This window comes from Oncorhynchus masou, chromosome 6 (genome assembly GCF_036934945.1).
Source record: "Oncorhynchus masou masou isolate Uvic2021 chromosome 6, UVic_Omas_1.1, whole genome shotgun sequence".
NCBI lineage: Eukaryota > Metazoa > Chordata > Actinopteri > Salmoniformes > Salmonidae > Oncorhynchus > Oncorhynchus masou.
The window spans coordinates 40,890,737-40,911,022 of NC_088217.1; the positions used below are offsets into that span (position 1 = coordinate 40,890,737).

Genomic DNA, 20,286 nt, shown 5'->3' on the forward strand with positions numbered 1-20,286 from the left:
TCAGGCTTGGAATTTGTCCTGCCCAGGGCTTGGTCTTTGGAGCATCTTGAACATTAGGGCATTGCAGTAAACCATTACATTACAGATTCTAAGTTTATTGTCAGTCTTAATGGTTTTAGTCGGAAGTCCTATCATCATTACCACCTCTGTGTGTTTAATAAGTAAGCAGTACATCTGGTTGGCATAGGGGCCCACAAATGGTCAACAAACATAGCTAATGGATGTTTCCTATTTCAACGTAGCCATCTACCTAAGATACCCTACCCTCACCCTCTCACTACAGCCATATCATTACATATACAGTGTCTTGTAAAAGTACTAATCCCCCTTTGCATTATTCCCAAAAAATGTTATTCTTAAATTCCATCCTATCATGGGCTATAGGCATTGCAGCTTGTAAAGCTAATTTCTGATTGAGCTAACATATACAACCTCAACCATGAATGGGAACATTTGTTTAAAAACCTTCATGCCTACAGTGCCTTGCAAAAGTATTCATCCCACTTGGCATTTTTCCTATTTTGTTGCATTACAACCTGTAATTTAAATAGATTTTTATTTGTATTTCATGTAATTGACATACACAAAATAGTCAATTGGTGAAGTGAAATGAAAAAAAAGAAATATTCACAAAAATATATATATTATGGAAAAGTGGTGCGTGCATATGTATTCACCCCCTTTGTTATGTAGCTCCTAAATAAGATCTGGTGCATCCAATTACCTTCAGAAGTCACATAATTAGTTAAATAAAGTCCACCTGTGTGCAATCGAAGTGTCACATGATCGGTCACATGATCTCAGTATATTTACACCTGTTCTGAAAGGCCCCAGAATCTGCAACACCACTAAGCAAGGGGAAACACCAAGCAAGCAGCACCATGAAGACCAAGGAACTCCCCAAACAGGCCAGGGACAAAGTTGTGGAGAAGTGCAAATCAGGGTTGGGTTATAAAAAAATATCAGAAACTTTGAATATCCCATGGAGCACCATTAAATCCTTTATTCAAAAATGTAAAGAATATGGCACCACAACAAACCTGCCAAGAGAGGGCCGCCCACCAAAACTCATGGAACAGGCAAGGAGTGTCACATGTTTTGACGCTGGAGAGACGAAGCAGGTACGGGGAGTAACATTTAATAAATGACGGACATATAACGAGACAGGAATAGCGTCAGCATACAGAAAACAAAGACAAAAAAAACAATCAATGCAACAGTGGGGAACAGAGCTGGGGAACTGACAAATATAGGGGAGGAAATAAACAGATGATAAGTGAGTCCAGGTGAGTCCAATGACACTGATGTGTGTGATGAGGGAAGGCAGTGCGTGATGGATGGCAGGAGTGTGTGATGCAGGGCAACCTGGCGTCCTCAAGCGCCAGGGGGAGGGAAGAGTGGGAGCAGACGTGACAAGGAGGGAATTAATCAGAGGCAACAAAGAGACCAAAGATAACCCTGAAGGAGCTGCAAAGCTCCACAGAGGAGATTGGAGTATCTGTCCATAGGACCAATTTAAGCCATACACTCCATAGAGCAGGGCTTTACGGAAGAGTGGCCAGAAAAAAGCCATTACTTAAAGTAAAAAATAAGCAAACACATTTGGTATTCGACAAAAGGCATGTGGGAGACTTCCCAAACATATGGAAGAATGTACTCTGGTCAGATGAGACAAAAATGTAGGTTTTTGGCCATCAAGGAAAAGGCTATGTCTGGCACAAACCCAACACCTCTCATCACCCAGAGAAAAACATCCCCACAGTGAAGCATAGTGGTTCAGCATTATGCTGTGGGAGATGTTTTCATCGGCAGGGACTGGGAAACTGGTCAGAATTAAAGGAGTGATGGATGGTGCTAAATACAGGGAAATTCTTGAGGGAAACCTGTTTCAGTCTTCCATAAATTTGAGAATGGGATGGAGGTTCGCCTTCCAGCAGGACAATGACCTTAAGCATACTACTAAAAGCAGCACTTGAGTGGTTTAAGGGGAAACATTTAAATGTCTTTGAATGGCCTAGTCAAATCCTAGACCTCAATCCAATTGAGAACCTGTGGTATGATTTAAAGACTACTGTACACCGGGGGGGGTCTTATGCACGCTCAAGTTTTCTGTTACTTTGTCTTATTTCTTTCACAATACAAAATATTTTGCATCGTCAAAGTGGTGGGCATCTTGTGTAAATCAAATGATACACCCCCCCCCACAAATATTTGCATTTGAATTCCAGGTTGTAAGGCAACAACATAGGAATAATGCCAATGGGGTGAATACTTTCGCACCTACCGTGCCTCACCTCAACAATGCCTTGATTTACTCCCAAAAACTCTCAAGTTCCACAACTGATCAAATGGTACTTATAGAAAATAACAAAAAGAGTATTGAATACATTTCAAAATAGGGTGTTAATGTTTTCTTTAGTGTCCCAGTGTACTCCAATTCCATTGTACATTCCCACTGGGCACACACTGCTTGAATCAAAGTTGTTTCCATGACATTTCAATTAAATTAATATATGTTGAATTGACTGTAAACTGTTTGGGGATTAATAATGCTTTCCCTTTTTAAACACTCTTAGCACCTAATTAGCCATGACCCAGAACTTTGAGGACAGACCTGTAGGCTACTACCCATCAACACTCACCTTCCTCCACCATCTGTCTCTTCCTTCCCTCATTTAGACACTGTTGGTGGCCACAGACAATAGTGACTAAAGAACCCCATCAATGAGCCAGGCAGTTTAATAAAAAGCATTCCAAATTTCTGCATGGGTCGGGTCTTATGTCTAAAAGTCTAATTAAACAATTATGTAAGAAATACCTAAAAATATATTCTGGGTTTGTAGGTAACAGACGAATGGTTGCCCAGCAGAATTATTACAGTGCTGTTCTATCAAATACACTGAACAAAAATATAAATGCAACATGCAACAATTTCAAAGATTTTTCGGAGTTCCAGTTCATATAAGGAAATCAGTCAATTTCAATAAATAAATTAGGCCATAATCTATGGATTTCACATGACTGGGAATACAGATTTGCATCTGTTGGTCACTGATACCTTTAAAAAAGGTAGTGGCGTGGATCAGAAAACCAGTCAGTATCTGGTGTGGCTACCAATTGCCTCGTGCAGCGCGACAGTTGATCAGGCTGTTGATTGTGGCCTATGGAATGTTGTCCCACTCCTCTTCCATGGCTGTGAGAAGTTACTGGATATTGGCGGTACCTGGAACACGCTGTCGTACACGTTGATCCAGAGCATCCCAAAAATTCTTAATGGGTGAAATGTCTGGTGAGTATGCAGGCAATGGAAGAACTGGGACATTTTCAGCTTCCAGGAATGGTGTACAGATCCTTGCGACATGGGGACATGCATGATCATGCTGAAACATGAGGTGATGGCGGTGGATGAATGGCACGGCAATGTGCCTCAGGATCTCTTCATGGTATCTCTGTGAATTCAAATTGCCATCGATAAACTGTGTTTGTTGTCCGTACCATAACCCCACCATTACCATGAGGCAATCTGTTCACAACTTTGACATTGCCCACATGACGCCATACACGTGGTCTGCGGTTGTAAGGCCGCTTGGATGTGCTGCCAAATTCTTATGATAGAGATGGTAGAGAAATGAACATGAAATTCTCTGGCAACAGCTCTGGTGGACATTCCTGCAGTCAGCATGCCAATTGCACACACCCTCAAAACTTGAGACATCTGCGGCATTGTGTTGTTGGAAAAAACTGCACATTTTAGATTCCCCAGCATGGTAACACTTTTGTGCTCAAAATTTGAGAGAAATAAGTTTTTTGTGCTTATAGGAATAATTTGGGGATCTTTTATTTAAGGTCATGAAACATGGGACCAGCAGTGTACATTACTGTGCAATAAAAATGGCAAGCTTTAGGGTAACTTTAGACCTGTGAAAAAAAACATAGCACTGATACTGTAGTTTCTCTTCATGCCCGAGTCCATAACACCAGTTACTTTGCAGTTAAATTCTTTCTAAAGTGGTAGCCAGTATTTTTAGTCTGTCCATTGGGTAATGTGGACAGGGATTTTCTCTGATTGCCTTAATCTGCCTCAGTGGGTTTTTGGCACAAGACAGATTTAACTCTACTCGATGTCCCAGATAGTACTGCATTTTCCCTACTGCTATCAGTAAAGAAACTGAGAGCCATATCCATGCTCTGTCTCATCATGGTTGCAGTCAAATAAAAGACCCTGGTGTTACATGCATCTCTTCCCCTCTATGATTAATATGAGTTTAGTAAGGTCAACCTGATACAGTTTTAACAATCTACAGTGCCTTCAGAAAGTATTGACACCCCATGACCTTTGTTGTGTTACAGTCAGAATTTACAAGTGATAAAATAGCCTAAACACAATTCCCCATAATGTCAAAGTGGAATTATGTTTTTCTAAAGTTTTACAAATGAATTAAAACGTAAAAGCTGAAATGTCTCGAGTCAACAAGTATTCAACCCCTTTGTTATGGCAAGCTTAAATAAGTTGCATGGACTCACTCTGTGCATAATAGTGTTTAAAATAAAAAATTTATGACTACCTCATCTCTGTACCCCCCACATACAATTATCTGCAAGTTTCCTCAGTCGAGCTGTGAATTTCAAACACAGATTCAACCACAAGGATCAGGGAGGTTTTCCAATGCCTTGCAAAAACGCAGCGTGGTAAGTGTCCATAATGTTTATTTTAAAACAAACTGAACACTACAAAATAAAAAACAATAAACGTGAAATGAACGAAACAGTCCAGTATGACGACAAACACTGACACGGAAGACAAACACCCACAACCCAAAACTGAAAACCAGGCTACCTAAGTATGATTCTCAATCAGGGACAACAATTGACAGCTGCCTCTGATTGAGAACCATACTTGGCCGAACTCAAAAACCAACATAGAAAAACAAACAGACTGCCCACCCAACTCACGCCCTGACCATACTAAAACAAAGATAAAATAACAGAACTATGGTCAGAAAGTGACAGTATGGTGTATATTTACACCCAATCACTACAAAGACACAAGTGTCCTTCCTAACTCAGTTGCCAGAGAGGAAGGAAACTGTTCAGGGATTTCACCATGAGGCCAATGGTGAAATCAGTTAGTTTTTAATGGCTTTGATAGGAGAAAACTGAGGATGAATCAACAACATTGTAGTTACTACACAATACTAACCTAATTGACAGAGTGAAAATAAGGAAGCCTGAACAGAATAACAAATATTCTAAAACATACATCCTGTTTGCAACAAGGCACTAAAGTAATACTGCAAAAAAATGTGGCAAAGCAAATCACTTTTTGTCCTGAATAAAAAAAAAATATGTTTGGGGCAAATCCAATCCAATACATTACTAAGTACCACTCTCCATATTTTCAAGCATAGTGGTGGCAGCATCATGTTATGGGTATGCTTGTAATTATCAAGGACTGGGGAGTTTTTCAGGATAAAAAATAAACGTTTTGAAGCTGAGCACAGGCAAAATCCTGGAGGAAAACCTGGTTCAGTCAGCATTCCACCAGAAATTGGGAGATGAATACACCTTTTAGCAAGACAATAACCTAAAACCCAAGGCCAAATCTAAACTGTAGTTGCTTTCCAAAAATGTTCCTGAGTGACCGAGTTACAGTTTTGACTTAAACCTACTTCTAAAACTATGGCAAGACTTGAAAATGGTTGTCAAGCAATGATCAAAATCCAATTTAACAATAAATCTGTCAGGATTTGGCCAGGGTTGTTCCGGGTTTTGGTCACTAGATGCCCCCATTGTTCTTTTTGACCTTATGTTTTTTCCCTTGTTCCCCATTATTATTTGCACCTGTACCTCGTTTCCCCTGATTGTATTTAAACCCTTAGTTTCCCTCAGTTCTGTGCTCTGTGTTTGTATGTTAGCACCCAGCCCTAGTGTTCTGTGTTTTCTTGTCGATTCCGGTGGATGCTCTTGTGGAATTCTGTTTTTGTTTTTGAGTGTCTCTTGAGGCTTTTTTGTGCTATTCCTACCACCTTTTGGATTTGCCATTTTTGTATTTAAGGACTTCTCCTTTTTACTTAATTAAATACACCGTCTTAAGTACTGCTGTGTCTGCCTCATCTTCTGGGTTCTGCTGACTATTCGTGGCTCAGTTGGCTAAGTGACTGTTTCTCACTCCGGAGACCCAGGTTCGTAACCGGGTCCTGACAGAAACACAGAGCCAAAATGAACCCAGAGGCAGCCAGTTCCCAGGACCTTTTGCCATGCTGTCCCACCACCAGGAGACTGTCCAACGCCACGAAGCCGCCCTGGTTCAGCAAGAGGCCTTAATGGCTAGACATTCTCATCTTCTGTCAGAGATGCTGACTTCCATTAAGCAAATATCTGATCGTCTTACCCCGGCAACAGTTCCCGTCCCAGTACCTCAGATTCACGTACCCATGGCAGTTAACCCCCTGGCTGAACCTCGTCTTCCACCTCCCCAACGGTTCTCAGGTGATCCAAGTGCTTGTAAAGTGTTTCTCACCCAATGTTCTCTCTCCTTTGAGCTACAACCCTCGTCGTTTCCCACCGACCGGTCTAAGATCGCTTATATCATCACCCTGCTGTCGGAAAAAGCCCTGGCCTGGGCTACTGCTGTGTGGGATGCCCATAGTTCCTGCTGTGCCAGCTACTCTGCCTTTGCTGAGGAATTCAAACGAGTGTTTCAAGGCCCAAGCAGTGGTTCTGACTCAGCCAAATAGCTCCTGACTCTCCACCAAGGTTGGCGCAGCGTGACGGACTATGCCATCCAGTTCCGCACGGTGGCAGCAGCAAGTGGCTTGAACAACGAGGCGCTCACGGTGTGCTTTCTGAAAGGCCTTTCCGACACTATCCAAGATGAACTGGCCACTCGGGAACCACCGGACAATCTCGAGTCCCTGATCAAGTTGGCCTCACGCATTGACCAGCGTCTGAGAGAGAGAACTCAACCGTAGACCTCTAGCCCCTATCAGTCCCAGCTCCGAGTCCCCACCTTTATCCTCGCTGGCTCCATCGGAACCCATGCAGATTGGACGCATCTCCCAGGCTGAGAGAGACCGCCGGATGAGGGAGCGACGCTGTCTATATTGCGGCAAACCGGGCCATTTCCGTTCCACGTGTCCCGGGCTCCAGGGAAACGCTCTGTCCCGTACAGACCGGGGGAACTGTAACGGGAAACATAACCTCCTCCCATCCGTCCAACTCCCGTCTGCTCATTCCAGTCACCCTCTCCTGGGACAACCACAAGCTTCATCTTCAAGCCTTGGTAGACTCTGGAGCCGCAGGTAACTTCATGGATGGTGTCTGGGCGAAGGAGAATGGCGTTCCCTCTGAACCTCTAAGTGAACCCATGAGGGTCACTACATTGGATGGAAGCCCTTTGGGATCTGGACTTGTCACTCATGTCACTACCTCCTTGCGACTTTCAGTTTCACAACACCAGGAATTGATGAACTTTCATTTGATCTCCTGTTCCGAGTTCCCTCTCGTCCTTGGATACCCCTGGCTTCACAGCCATAACCCTCACATCGACTGGTCTGTGGGCACTATCAAGCAGTGGGGTCCTACGTGCCAAGCTACTTGTATTTTCCAGAATTCCCCGAGTTCTACTCCCGAGTCTTTAGAATCCATCGACCTGACCCGAGTTCCCGAGTATTACCATGACCTCAAACTGGTGTTTAGCAAACAGAGGGCCACCATGCTACCACCCCATAGACCTTACGATTGCCCCATCGACCTGTTTCCGGGCACTTGCCCCCCCAGGGGTCGGATCTTTTCCCTATCTCCACCCGAACGAGCTGCTATGGATACCTACATCAAGAACGCTCTGGAAGCAGGCCTCATGCGTCCATCCACCTCCCCGGCGGGAGCAGGGTTTTTCTTTGTGGCCAAGAAAGACGGTGGATTACGTCCTTGCATCGACTACCGGGGACTCAATGCCATAACCGTCCGTAACCGTTACCCGCTACCCCTTATGGCCACAGCCTTCGAGCTGCTCCAGGAAGCAGTTGTTTTCACTAAGCTTGACCTGCAGAACGCATACCATCTTGTGCGGATCAGACCTGGTGACGAGTGGAAGACCGCTTTCAACACGCCTACTGGTCACTATGAATACTTGGTGATGCCCTTCGGCCTGACCAACGCCCCAGCGGTGTTCCAAGCGCTCATAAACGATGTGCTTAGGGATATGCTTAACATTTTTGTGTTCGTTTACTTGGATGACATCCTCATCTTTTCGAGCTCCCTTCAAGAACACACTAAGCATGTCAGACAAGTACTCAAACGCCTCCTGGACAGCCATCTGTACGTTAAGCCGGAAAAATGTGAATTCCATTCATCCCGAGTACAATTCCTGGGATTTGTAGTGGAACCCGGTCGAGTCCAAATGGACCCCAGGAAGGTAGGGGCGGTAGCGGATTGGCCCACCCCCAAATCCGTTAAGGAAGTTCACCGTTTCCTGGGCTTCACAAACTTTTACCGCAAGTTCATCAAGAACTTCAGCTTGGTGGCAGCCCCTCTCTCAGCTTTAACCAAGGGTGGCAATGCAAGGTTTTTGTGGGGAAGAGAAGCTGAGACGGCCTTCCAAGGACTCAAGCAGCGCGTTCTCTCTGCTCCCATCCTGATACTACCGACTACGGATGAACCATTTGTGGTGGAGGTAGACGCATCAGAGGTTGGTGTTGGAGCTGTCCTGTCTCAGAGGGGTGAAGACAAGAAGCTTCATCCGTGCGCTTTCTTCTCACACCGGCTTACCCCGACTGAGAGGAACTACGATGTGGGGGATCGTGAACTCCTAGCGGTTAAGATGGCATTGAAGGAATGGAGACACTGGCTCGAGGGGGCTTCTCACCCGTTTCAAGTGCTTACGGACCACAAAAATCTGGAGTATATCCAGCAGGCGAAGCGGTTGAACTCTAGACAAGCTAGATGGTCTCTTTTCTTCAATCGATTCCAGTTTATCCTCACCTATCGGCCCGGCTCGAAGAATCTCAAACCGGATGCCCTGTCCCGAGTCTACGCTCCTGCCATTCGAGATGACACGGACATGCCTGTCCTTCCTGCTGCTAAGATTGTGGCTCCGATCTCGTGGCAAGTTGAGGATACCGTGAGACGTGCTCAAGCTAGCGAACCGGACCCGAAAGGAGGTCCTGCCAATCGGTTGTTTGTCCCCAAGGCAGTGAGGACTCAGGTCCTTCTGTGGGGGCACTCCTCTCGCCTCACCTGTCATCCGGGCGTAGGTCGCACCTTGGAGTTCATCCAGCGTAAGTTCTGGTGGCCTACCATAAGAGAAGACGTTGCCACTTTCGTCAATGCCTGTCCCGTGTGCTGCCAGGGCAAATCTTCTCACCTCCGCCCTCAAGGACTCCTTCACCCTTTACCTGTTCCCCACAGACCCTGGTCCCATATCTCATTGGACTTTATTACTGGACTTCCTCCATCCCATGGCAATACTACTATCCTAGTCATAATCGACAGGTTTTCAAAGGCAGCCAGGTTCGTCCCTCTGACTAAGTTACCTTCTGCCAAGGAAACGGCTGAGTTGGTAATTAATCATGTGTTCCGAGTCTTCGGCATTCCTCAAGATATGGTTTCTGACAGAGGTCCCCAGTTCGCCTCAAGGTTTTGGAAGGCCTTCTGCCAACTCATGGGGGCTTCTGCCAGTCTATCTTCAGGGTACCATCCGGAATCCAACGGCCAAACAGAGAGGATGAATCAAGAGCTGGAAACCACCCTCCGATGTATGACTCGTGACAACCCGTCCACATGGTCATCCTTTATTGTTTGGGCCGAATACGCGCACAACACCTTGCGCTCCTCCTCCACTGGTATGTCCCCGCACGAGTGTCAGTTTGGCTATGCTCCTCCATTGTTCCCGGACTAGGAGGCAGAAGTCAGAGTGCCTTCAGCCTTGAAGTTCGTCAGACGCTGTCGGCTTATGTGGAGGAAGACCCGTCTTAATCTTATGCGTTCCTCACAGAGGTACCAACAACAAGCCAACAGACGTCGCCGTCCCGGGCCTACCCTGCGCCCCGGCCAGAGAGTCTGGCTCTCCACAAGAAACTTACCTCTACGGGTGGAGTCTCGCAAGCTGTCCCAAAAATACATCGGTCCCTTCAAGGTTGCTAGGAGAGTTAACCCAGTTTCTTATCGCCTACACTTACCCAGATCCCTTAAGATTAATCCCACATTTCACATTTCATTGTTAAAACCTGTTGTTTTTTCTCCCCTTGTCCCGGCAGACAGACCTCCCCCTCCGCCTCGTGTCATTGGAGGCCAGCCGGCTTATACCGTCCATCGGATACTGGATTCCCGCCGGGTGCAGCGGTCCTGGCAGTATCTGGTGGACTGGGAAGGCTACGGTCCCGAGGAGCGCTCCTGGGTTCCTGCCAAAGACATCCTGGATCCTGACCTCATTCGTCAGTTCAGGGCCCTCCACCCTGAGAGAGCTGGTAGGAACGTCAGGAGCCGTTCCTAGGGGGATTCTGTCAGGATTTGGCCAGGGTTGTTCCTGGTTTTGGTCACTAGATGCCCCCATTGTGCTTTTTGACCTTATGTTTTTTCCCTTGTTCCCCATTATTATTTGCACCTGTACCTCGTTTTCCCTGATTGTATTTAAACCCTTAGTTTCCCTCATTTCTGTGCTCTGTGTTTGTATGTTAGCACCCAGCCCTAGTGTTCTGTGTTTTCTTGTCGATTCTGGTGGATGCTCTTGTGGAATTCTGTTTTTGTTTTTGAGTGTCTCTTGAGGCTTTTTTGTGCTATTCCTACCACCTTTTGGATTTGCCATTTTTGTATTTAAGGACTTCTCCTTTTTACTTAATTAAATACACCGTCTTAAGTACTGCTGTGTCTGCCTCATCTTCTGGGTTTTGGTGACTATTCGTGGCTCAGTTGGTTAAGTGACTGTTTCTCACTCCGGAGACCCAGGTTCGTAACCGGGTCCTGACAAAATCAGCTAACATTTCTAAAAACATGTTTTCACTTTGTTATTATGGGGTATTGTGTCTAGTTGGGTGAGAAAAAATAAAGTTAATACATTTTGAATTAAGGCTGTAACAGCAAAAAGTATAATATGTCAAGTCATATTAATACTTTATTAAGGCACTATATACCCTATAAGAGAGCCTTCAACCACCAGTGAGTTGGGTAGATCTGAAAGTTTTTTTGCACCTTACATTTCGAATGATCTATAGTACACTTTAAAATTGGAGGAATTGGTACATTTCAGATGGTTGTTAGAGGACCTAACATAATTTGTTATGATGGTGTTCTGCCTTTTGTGTATTGCTGTGTATTATAACATGTATTTTAATGTGTATATGATTGTTACTTTAATGTGTTCATTGAATTTTGATGTGTATTGTGTTGCTATACAGGCCTCATCTGGACAAGAGAACTTGGTCTCAGCATTGACTCCCTGTCAAAATAATGTCAAAAAACCCTAGCCATCTTATGAGAAAGAATTGGGAGAGATCAAAACAAAAGGGTTAGACTGAATCAATCATGTTATAGCAGGTTGTCTACTGAAGTGTATTCTGTTATGTAACCCGTTAATAATAAGGAACATTGCTTTAAAAAATGAATTAGAGCATAATTTCCTCATTATAATGCCCCCTTAGCTTCTGTAAAGAGGCACATAATACAGAGTGAGTATGTTTCTTAATGCCTCACTTCTAACGTTGTTTTACAAAAATTCTTGCTGCATTTGGGCCATAACACCCATGGGGGTAATTCGGATTGGGACTATGCAGTTAAAATGCTGGTGATATTGGGCAAGGTTGAGTCATTTAATTTGTAAAGATGGGAAGAGATAGCTGAAGATACAGTCACACTGTGTTGAGATCCGTGAATGTTATGGAGTAAATATTCTAGTCCTATGATGGTTGTATTTCATCACAGTATAAGACTATTTGTATGTGGTGTGTATACCTTTTTCCCTTACTTGGTGACAATGGTATGGTAAACATAGCTATGCAGAAAAATCTGCAACAGACTGTAGGTGTCTGATATAGGTGATATTGTAATATGTTTTCTCTTATGACAAACTTCCTAACTTTTGCACTTTTCTTTTCCCTGTTCTTCCACATGAATACATGTTGACTCCAGGCTGGCTTCACCATAGCACATAAATAGATGCTGTGTGAATTACAGTCAGACATACGCCCATTAATCTGACTCGGTCATAAATTCCCCTTAGTTATGACACAGGCCCCTAGGGCGATGAGAGGACACATGCATCCCATAATGCTCTAGTAACCCTCTGGGAACCCCAGCTGTCAGCTGTCATCCACTGGCTCCATGGTAACACAACCTGATCCACACCCTCAAACAGGCGCGTCCCACCCCATAGTTCAAATGTTTGTGAATGCAGCCCTATGCATACTCTATTGGACATGGTCGCTTGCTCAATGGCCAACAATGAAGTTCCCTAGTTAATCAGAAACCTCTGGAGTATTTGCAGAATTTATATTCTCTATGCATGCCTTCATGCCCAGTATTATCCACAGTTACATTCATGCATGGATGTGTGACGGTAAACAATGGAAAGGTCAAGGTTGCTAATCCTGCCATTCAAACAGCTAATATCACATATTTCAAGGCTGACTAGTAAAAGTTGCTTATGTTCTGTGTGATGTTCAGCCAAGTGATTCAATTAATTTGTTAGTCTGTAAAGTCCACAGTTACTATACTGAACATGGTATTATAGCAAACAGACACAGGTATTTCTGTCTCTTCTAAGCCATTAAAGAGATTGTCTGCAAAAGGCGTTCTTGGTTCTTTATAATGAGTCTTCAAATAAATAATGTTTTCAGCAAATTAAATACCATAGCTTTAGTTACAAGTAGTCTAGATCAAAGGCCAATGAATGTGATTCCCTCTCATACCTACCCTACACCCCCAACAGGTAAATCAATAAATAAGCAACCAAACATATCTAGGGTTAGTTAACAAGATGCATTGAGGCAGTATAGTAAGACATATTAAGTGTTGAACAGCAACTCCAGCCCGTCTTAGAAGAGGAAGCCAACTTACTTTCTTTGAATAAGATGCCCCCATGCTCCTGCATGTAGAGGTCTGTATGCCCGGCCAGATGTGGCTCTTTTGGGTCTCCCTCACCACAGTTTGGGTCTCCCTCACCACTCCCTCACCTACGTCCCTCTACTCCTCCAGGCAGGGTCAGGCTCCAGGATCTCCCTCAGCTCTGCTCTGTCCACCCTGCCTGCCTGCTCCAGGGAGGGAGCAGATGAATGGTAGAGAAGAGGGGCCTCCTAGCTCTCCCTCTGGCACGCTGACCACAACAGACAGGGGTGCTGTACTATACTCCAGACAAGGCTAGTTCACAAGGTGCTCCTCAAGACTGGCTGTCCTGGCTGGTTAAGGAGGGATCCATAACTCCACAAATCAAACCTCAACTATTGCAAGGTCATGCTATAAGTGAGATTGTATAAAGAGAGGGAGAGTAAGAATGAGACGGCTGGGTAGTGTGCGTCTGTGTGTGTGTATGTACTGTATGTGTGTGAGTGAGCATGTGTCTGAGCATGGCCATTGTACAAGAGCGGACCCTTCTCAGCCACCTGTTACTGGCTGACTCCCCACTCTTAGCAGACTTAAGGACAGTAGGGGGGGATTATGCTAATTGGACCTGACAGTGCAGGAACCCAGGAAGAAAGCACAGCCACGGTTGTCACTGTCGCTATGTCTCCAGTCATCCCCCTGGCTACTACCAGGAGCTGGAAATCACTGGGCTGGACGGACCATGCCTAGGTGTGTGAGTGTTTGTGGGAGTTTATAATTGTTTGTTATGGTCTTTTCTGCTTCTCACCTCTTTAGGTTGACCTTCTCAGGATCTGCTAGAGCTGCATTTAATTCCAGAAAGTTGTTCCCACGCTTATGCCCTTATTTACTCCCTCGTCTGTCGTTTACTGACTGAAATACAGTCCTAGGTTCTGAGTGTCGTCCCTGTCTGAGAACTTGGCCACTAGGAGCAGCTGCCACAAATCGGGCAAGTGTCCCAGGGAAAGCATTCTAACGTACTACTGGATTCAGTTTGGGCCCATATTGAACTTTTCTAAGATGGAGAATAGAAAGCTCCACTCCATCCTGTCAAATTCCTTCTCAGCATCCAGTGAAGCCAGCAGGACAGGGGTCTTCTGTGCGTTTACGTGGTCTATAATATGGAAAAAAAACAGTGAATGTTATCAGAAGAGTACTTGTTTCTAATAAATCCAGTTTGGTCCGCTTTTATTATTTTGGGAAGAAAAGTGTTTAGTCTTTTGGCGAACAATCTGGTAATCATTTTTTTGTCAAAATCCAACAAGTTTATGGGCTGAAAGTGTCATGTTCTGACCTTTATTTCCTTTGTTTTGTCATTATTTAGTATGGTCAGGGCGTGAGTTGGGGTGGGCAGTCTATGTTTGTTTTTCTATGATTTGGGTATTTCTATGAATAGAAACCACGCTGCATTTTGGTCCGCCTCTCCTTCAAGTCAAGAAAACCGTTACAGAAAGGACGAGGATGATAGAGGGTTCTTGTCTTTTTTGAGCAACACTGTAAGTCGGGCTGAGTCTGGGAGAGCTCCGTTTTTGCTAAATTCATCCATCATTGGAATGAAAATACAGCTAAACTGGGGCCAAAAAGCTTCGTAAAACTCTCTGGAAAATCAGTCTGGGCCTGGGGACTTGTTAGGCGGCATGGAGATAATGGACACACAGCCTCTCGTTAGGTCTGTAGATGTGTCAATGATAAATACAACAACAGCAAAACAAATAGGCCAAATATAAATTCACAGTATCTGATCACTTTGTCTGCCAACTAGTCAATTTGTTCTACAGACAAGATAACAGGGGTTACGTTAGTAGGCCTAGGTTAGGCTATAGGGCCTATTCCTCTCTCAGCTAAAAGAAAATAAATATTAGACGCCTATAAAGACATTTATCGGGGCAGGGGGGGGTCATTGGATGGCAACTATATATTGTCTTACCTCCATTAGTAATAACAGTAATCGCTTTTAGTCATTGTTCCATTTCTCAGTTGGCAGGACTGTCCTTCAAAAAATGTTACGCCATTTCGGGAGTTTTGAAGTGTCGCAGGGCTTCTTGGTGAAGAATCCTGAGCTCGATCATCCCCTGATGATGCCTCGGTCAATGGAGTGTTTCTTAACCTTGTCAAACTTTCAGTGCTTTCAGCATATTCCAGCTGACAGGTCCCGGTGTAAATTAGTTGGGCTTTCCTACTATAATGGTGTTGATTTCTGCCGCCTGTAGGACTCACTCCTTTTCGGTGAATCTCAGGAAACGTATGGTGATTGTGCTCGGTGAGCTCTCTCTCTCTCTCTCTCTCTCTCTCTCTCTCTCTCTCTCTCTCTCTCTCTCTCTCTCTCTCTCTCTCTCTCTCTCTCTCTCTCTCTCTCTCTCTCTCTCTCTCTCTCTCTCTCTCTCTCTCTCTCTCTCTCTCTCTCTCTCTCTCTCTCTCTCTCTCTCGAGTTTTATAGGCTTGTCGGTGGACAGGTGGAGCCACTACGAAGTTTGTCTTGCAGGTAGCGGATCAGTGGCATGTTTCCTTCTTCTTTTTCAGCCAGGTTAATGCAACCGCTGTGTCAGATTTAAAAAAAATATTTCAGAAAAAGCAACCCATGCAATAATCTGTGACAGAGCTCAGAACAATCGCCAAATTAGCCGCCATGTTGGAGTCAACAGAAACCTGAAAATACATGATAAATGTTTTCTTACCTTTGATGAACTTCATTAGAATGCAGTCCTAGGAATCCCAGGTCCACAATAAATGCTTGATTTGTTCATAAATGTCCGTTATTTATGTCCAATTAGCTACTGTGGTTAGCGCGTTTGGTAAACAATTCCAAAGTCACAAAGCGGGTCCACTATAACATGAAGAAATGTCCAAACGTACCGTAACAGTCATTAGAAACATGTCAAACGATGTACTGAATCAATCTTTAGAAAGTTGTTTACATCTTGAATAACTTTCCAACCGAAGAATTAGAATGACTTCAGATGAGCGGTAGAACACAGGTCCTTCCCGTGTGAACACGCATGGTGAAAGCATGGTCAACTCATGGCAGTGGTGACTATTTCCTATCTCATTTGACCCCCCCTTCACATAATTTTACCTTTATTTTACTAGGCAAGTCAGTTAAGAACAAATTCTTATTTTCAATGATGGCCTAGGAACAGTGGGTTAACTGCCTGTTCAGGGGCAAAACGACAGATTTTGTACCTTGTCAGCTCGGGGATTTGAACTTGCAACCTTTCGGGTACTAGTCCAATGCTCAAACCACTAGGAACCCTGCCGGGTAGACATCAGACAAAGTTCTATTGACTGTTGACATCTAGTGGAAGGCGTAGGAAGTGGAAACTCATCCATATCTCGCTGTAATTTCAATGAGAGCTTGGTTGAAAATCTGCCACACACAGAAAACATCCAAGCAGGAAGTGGAATATCTCAGGTTTTTGCCTGCTATATGAGTTATGTTATACTCACAGACACAATTCAAACAGTTTTAGGAACTTCAGAGGGTTTCCTATCCAATACTAATAATAATATGCAAATATTAGCAACTATGACTGAGGAGCAGGCCATTTACGATGGGGCACCTCTGTGCACCTTTCATCCAAGCTACTCAATACTTCCCCTGCAGCCATAAGAAGTTAATAAAACATTTATTCATTCTCCCCCTATTTTCCTGGTCCTCTGTTTTCTCTTCCACATGCTCTATTTCCTTTTTAGCAGATGCTATTGTTTCCATGGCGTCTGCCAGTGAGTTTTCCATGAATAGGATTTGCCCCTCTGCCTAATCCAGGTTGTTGATGGTTATCTTGTTGTTAATGTCAGGCAAAGGCATTTTCCAGGGTTGTCACCTTGCCCCCTATCGCTCTGAGCTGAGAGTTAATGCCATCTCGTTTGATGTTGAGTTCTGTACGTTGGGATCTCAGCACAGAAAGGATGTCTTCGACAGAAGAATAAAGAATAAAGTTTGATTTATGACCCTATGTCCGGATGACGCGTACATGCCCAAAAAGGGGCATTCTGTTCCTATTGTCGAATGTTAGAGTGTGTGTTATTTTATGGCTATATTGCATCTATTCCTTTGGAGTTGTCATGATGATTGATGTGTAGGGACCTCGTTGAACTGGGGGGAGGGGAGGGGGCGGGGAGGTGTTTGAACATTTCAAGAGTATGGCCCCACACTCACCATATTTTATTGCCCTTATGGTTGTTGCCTATGAAGCAGGAATGTCTGGGGGGGTATAGTGTTGGCGGCAGATGCATTATAAATAAGGCCCAGAACAACACATGCGGTCCCAGACCACTAAACAAGATTTTAAAAATAAACATGGATTTTGTGATCAGTGGCAAAGCAGTGATGACATTAACAACAGAAGCAGGACCGCGGCTGAAACATAGAGAAAAGGCCAAGTATCAAGCAACAATATATGACGTGCCTAAAAGCAGTTTACCGCCCGCAACTGCGCTGAAAGATCAAGTGATGATTTCTAATGGACAGCAATGGGGGTATCAGTTTGATTACCAGGCCTGTAGAGTGAAACTATATACTGTATCCGAAGGAGAAGAATATACAGACCACACTTTAGCAGTGGACTACGGGCTTGAAGACTGGCCGGTTTTCGGCAAGGTTGTGTGTCCCGAACTGAGAGTTATCACAAAGGGGTATAGCGTGTTCACGGGCTATGAGACCCGTTGGGAAGGTACCCCTGACACCTCAGGAAGAGTATTTCACCGGGTGAAAATACAAAGAAAGAATGGACTTCCATGTGGATGCGTGGAGTTCTATATCAGCAACGAGGAAACCCGCAACCAAAACATTTGTGATGGAGGTGTAATGACGGTCCTGATCAGGTCAGGTTACAGGAGACCACAACTCTACAGATTATCTCTCAACCCCAACAGAGGGGGAGAGATCTGGGGGTTTTATGACCCCTCACGCCCCTGGTAAATCTTAGGTCACCGACAAATTCCTTTTGTCCTGTTACTATGGAGAACCAGACTCAGAACATTAAACATGAAATAAAGGGACTTTGGAACAATGTTTTCCGTCAGCCACAATGGTGGTCATGACGATAGATAGAATATGAAAATGTATATCATTTTTGTTTTGTTATTAAAGGTTAATAGATGACGTTATTACGAAAAGATTGTAACGTCAACAGTTTACCTAGTATACATATGTTTGATGCTTATACATTGCATGGAAAATGTCCAAATCAAAGAGAATGTTTTGGTACAGATGAAATGTGAAGTTAGTTGTCTAAAATTGGATTTGAATAAAATCTAGACCTTGCCTATAACTTGGTACACCCAGAGAAGGGCCCTAAAGGCGATAACGCCCACTTCTGACACAAGGGTATAAACCTGTGAGTAAAGAATGAACAGATCAGACTAAGTGACCCAAGCTGCAGCCGAGGTCTAAAAGGTCAACGAACCCAAAACACAACGCAAGTTTGAAGACAAAGAAATCTTTTTCTACCCAAGCTACAGATCAGTAGATATGTCTAAGCGGGTGAATTCAAGTCGAACCACCTAGCTTCCACTTCCCATTAAATTGTGGTATCTACACTGTTTCATTCCAACGCTGTGAGCTCTGAGCTACAGAGCAGTCTGTCCTCCGAAGAGCCCTTCCAGAACAAGGGCGAGGAAACAGACTCCTAAGCCAAAAGGACACTGACATCGTGAGGACGACCAGAGAGGTGCACCGGAGAAGTGTGTCATTGAGCAGCCTGAACGGTACACGCGGAGAATCCACAGAGACCTTCCCCACGTAATTACATCATTATATTCTGACCAATAAGAGCAGCAGTTTGGGGCAAGGCTAGGGTTTAGAATAAGCATCGCTGACAAATTCACCCAAATGTAAATTTCTCTCGTGTACTTTCTCTTTTTTCTCTCGCTTTTAAATCCCCATTTTGGGTAACGCGCCATATTGTCTTGGCCTGTTACACTAAGTTCTAATCAATAGCCTAGAATGTGTTTTTTGTTGTTGTGGATGTGTATCTTTTATCATCATTTTAGCTTTCTAGTAAATAAATGTTCAACTAAGATTGGTGTGGAACGAACTCATTGGTGAGACCCGGGTCCGTGCAGATTCCCGGATTATACGACGTTCAGAACGAGATTGAAGAGGTAAATGATTAATTAGCGGCTGTTGTAAAATCGATATTATGATATTCTTTGAGTTAATTTGGGAAATAGAAACTCAATAAAAACGTATTTTCCCATGGTGCCACAGGTTAATCACGCAATTAGAAACTTATAAACATTCGATGAGCAACATATATCGTGTAACGGTTTTCTTGAGTTGAAGGAGAGGAGGACCAAATTGCAGCGTGTGTCACGCCCTGGTCTGTATTTATTATGTTAATCTTCATTTATTGGGTCAGGCCAGGGTGTGACATGGGTTTATTTGTGGTGTGTTTCGTCTTGGGGTTGTGTGGGGGGTAGAGCATAGTCAATGGCTGCCTGAGGCGGTTCTCAATCAGAGTCAGGTGATTATCGTTGTCTCTGATTGGGAACCATATTTAGGCAGCCATATTCTTTGTGTGTTTCGTTGGTGATTGTCCTTAGTGTCCTTGTTCCTGTCTCTATGTTAGTTTACACTAGTATAGGCTGTTTCGGTTTTTGTTACGTTCTTTTTTTGTTTTGTAGTATTTGTATTGATTCGTGTTTTACGTTTTTTCATTAAACATGGATCGCAATCTACACGCTGCATTTTGGTCCGACTCTCCTTCACCTACAGAAAACCGTTACAGAATCACCCACCACAAACGGACTAAGCAACGTGTCAACAGGCAGGTGCAGCAAAGAGAGGAATGGACATGGGAGGACGAATTGTTCGGAGAAGGACCCTGGGATCAGCCTGGAGAATATCGCCGCCCCAAAGAAGACCTGGAGGCGGAGAGAGCTGAGAGACGCTGGTATGAGGAGGCAGCGCGGCGACGCGGGTGGAAGCCCGAGAGTCAGCCCCAAAAATGTCTTGGGGGGGGGGAGGGGCTTAGAGAGAGTGTGGCAGAGTCAGGAGTCAGACCTGCTCGTCCTGAGGTGCCAGCCTCACGCACCAGGCCTCCTGTGCACATCCCTAGCCTTGCACGTCCTGTGCCAACACTGCTCTCAAGATCTCCAGTACGCCTTCACGGTCTAGCCCATCCTGTGCCACCTCCACACACCAGCCCTCCGGTGGCAGCTCCACGCACCAGGCTTCCTGTGCGTGTCCTCGGCCCAGTATCACCAGTGCCAGCA

General features: G+C 44.5%; 1 protein-coding gene across 1 annotated transcript in view; it reads right to left on the reverse strand.

The window, feature by feature from the left end:
* The window catches only part of LOC135542070 (protein FAM107B-like), a 50,467-nt gene extending 36,936 nt beyond the window's left edge, over positions 1–13,531 (reverse strand). Inside the window, exon 1 of the mRNA XM_064968701.1 lies at positions 13,051–13,531. Within this exon, the coding sequence (XP_064824773.1) occupies positions 13,051–13,074 (24 nt within the window). The 5' untranslated portion in view covers positions 13,075–13,531. The remainder of the gene's footprint in view (positions 1–13,050) is intronic.
* Positions 13,532–20,286: the final 6,755 nt, after the last annotated feature.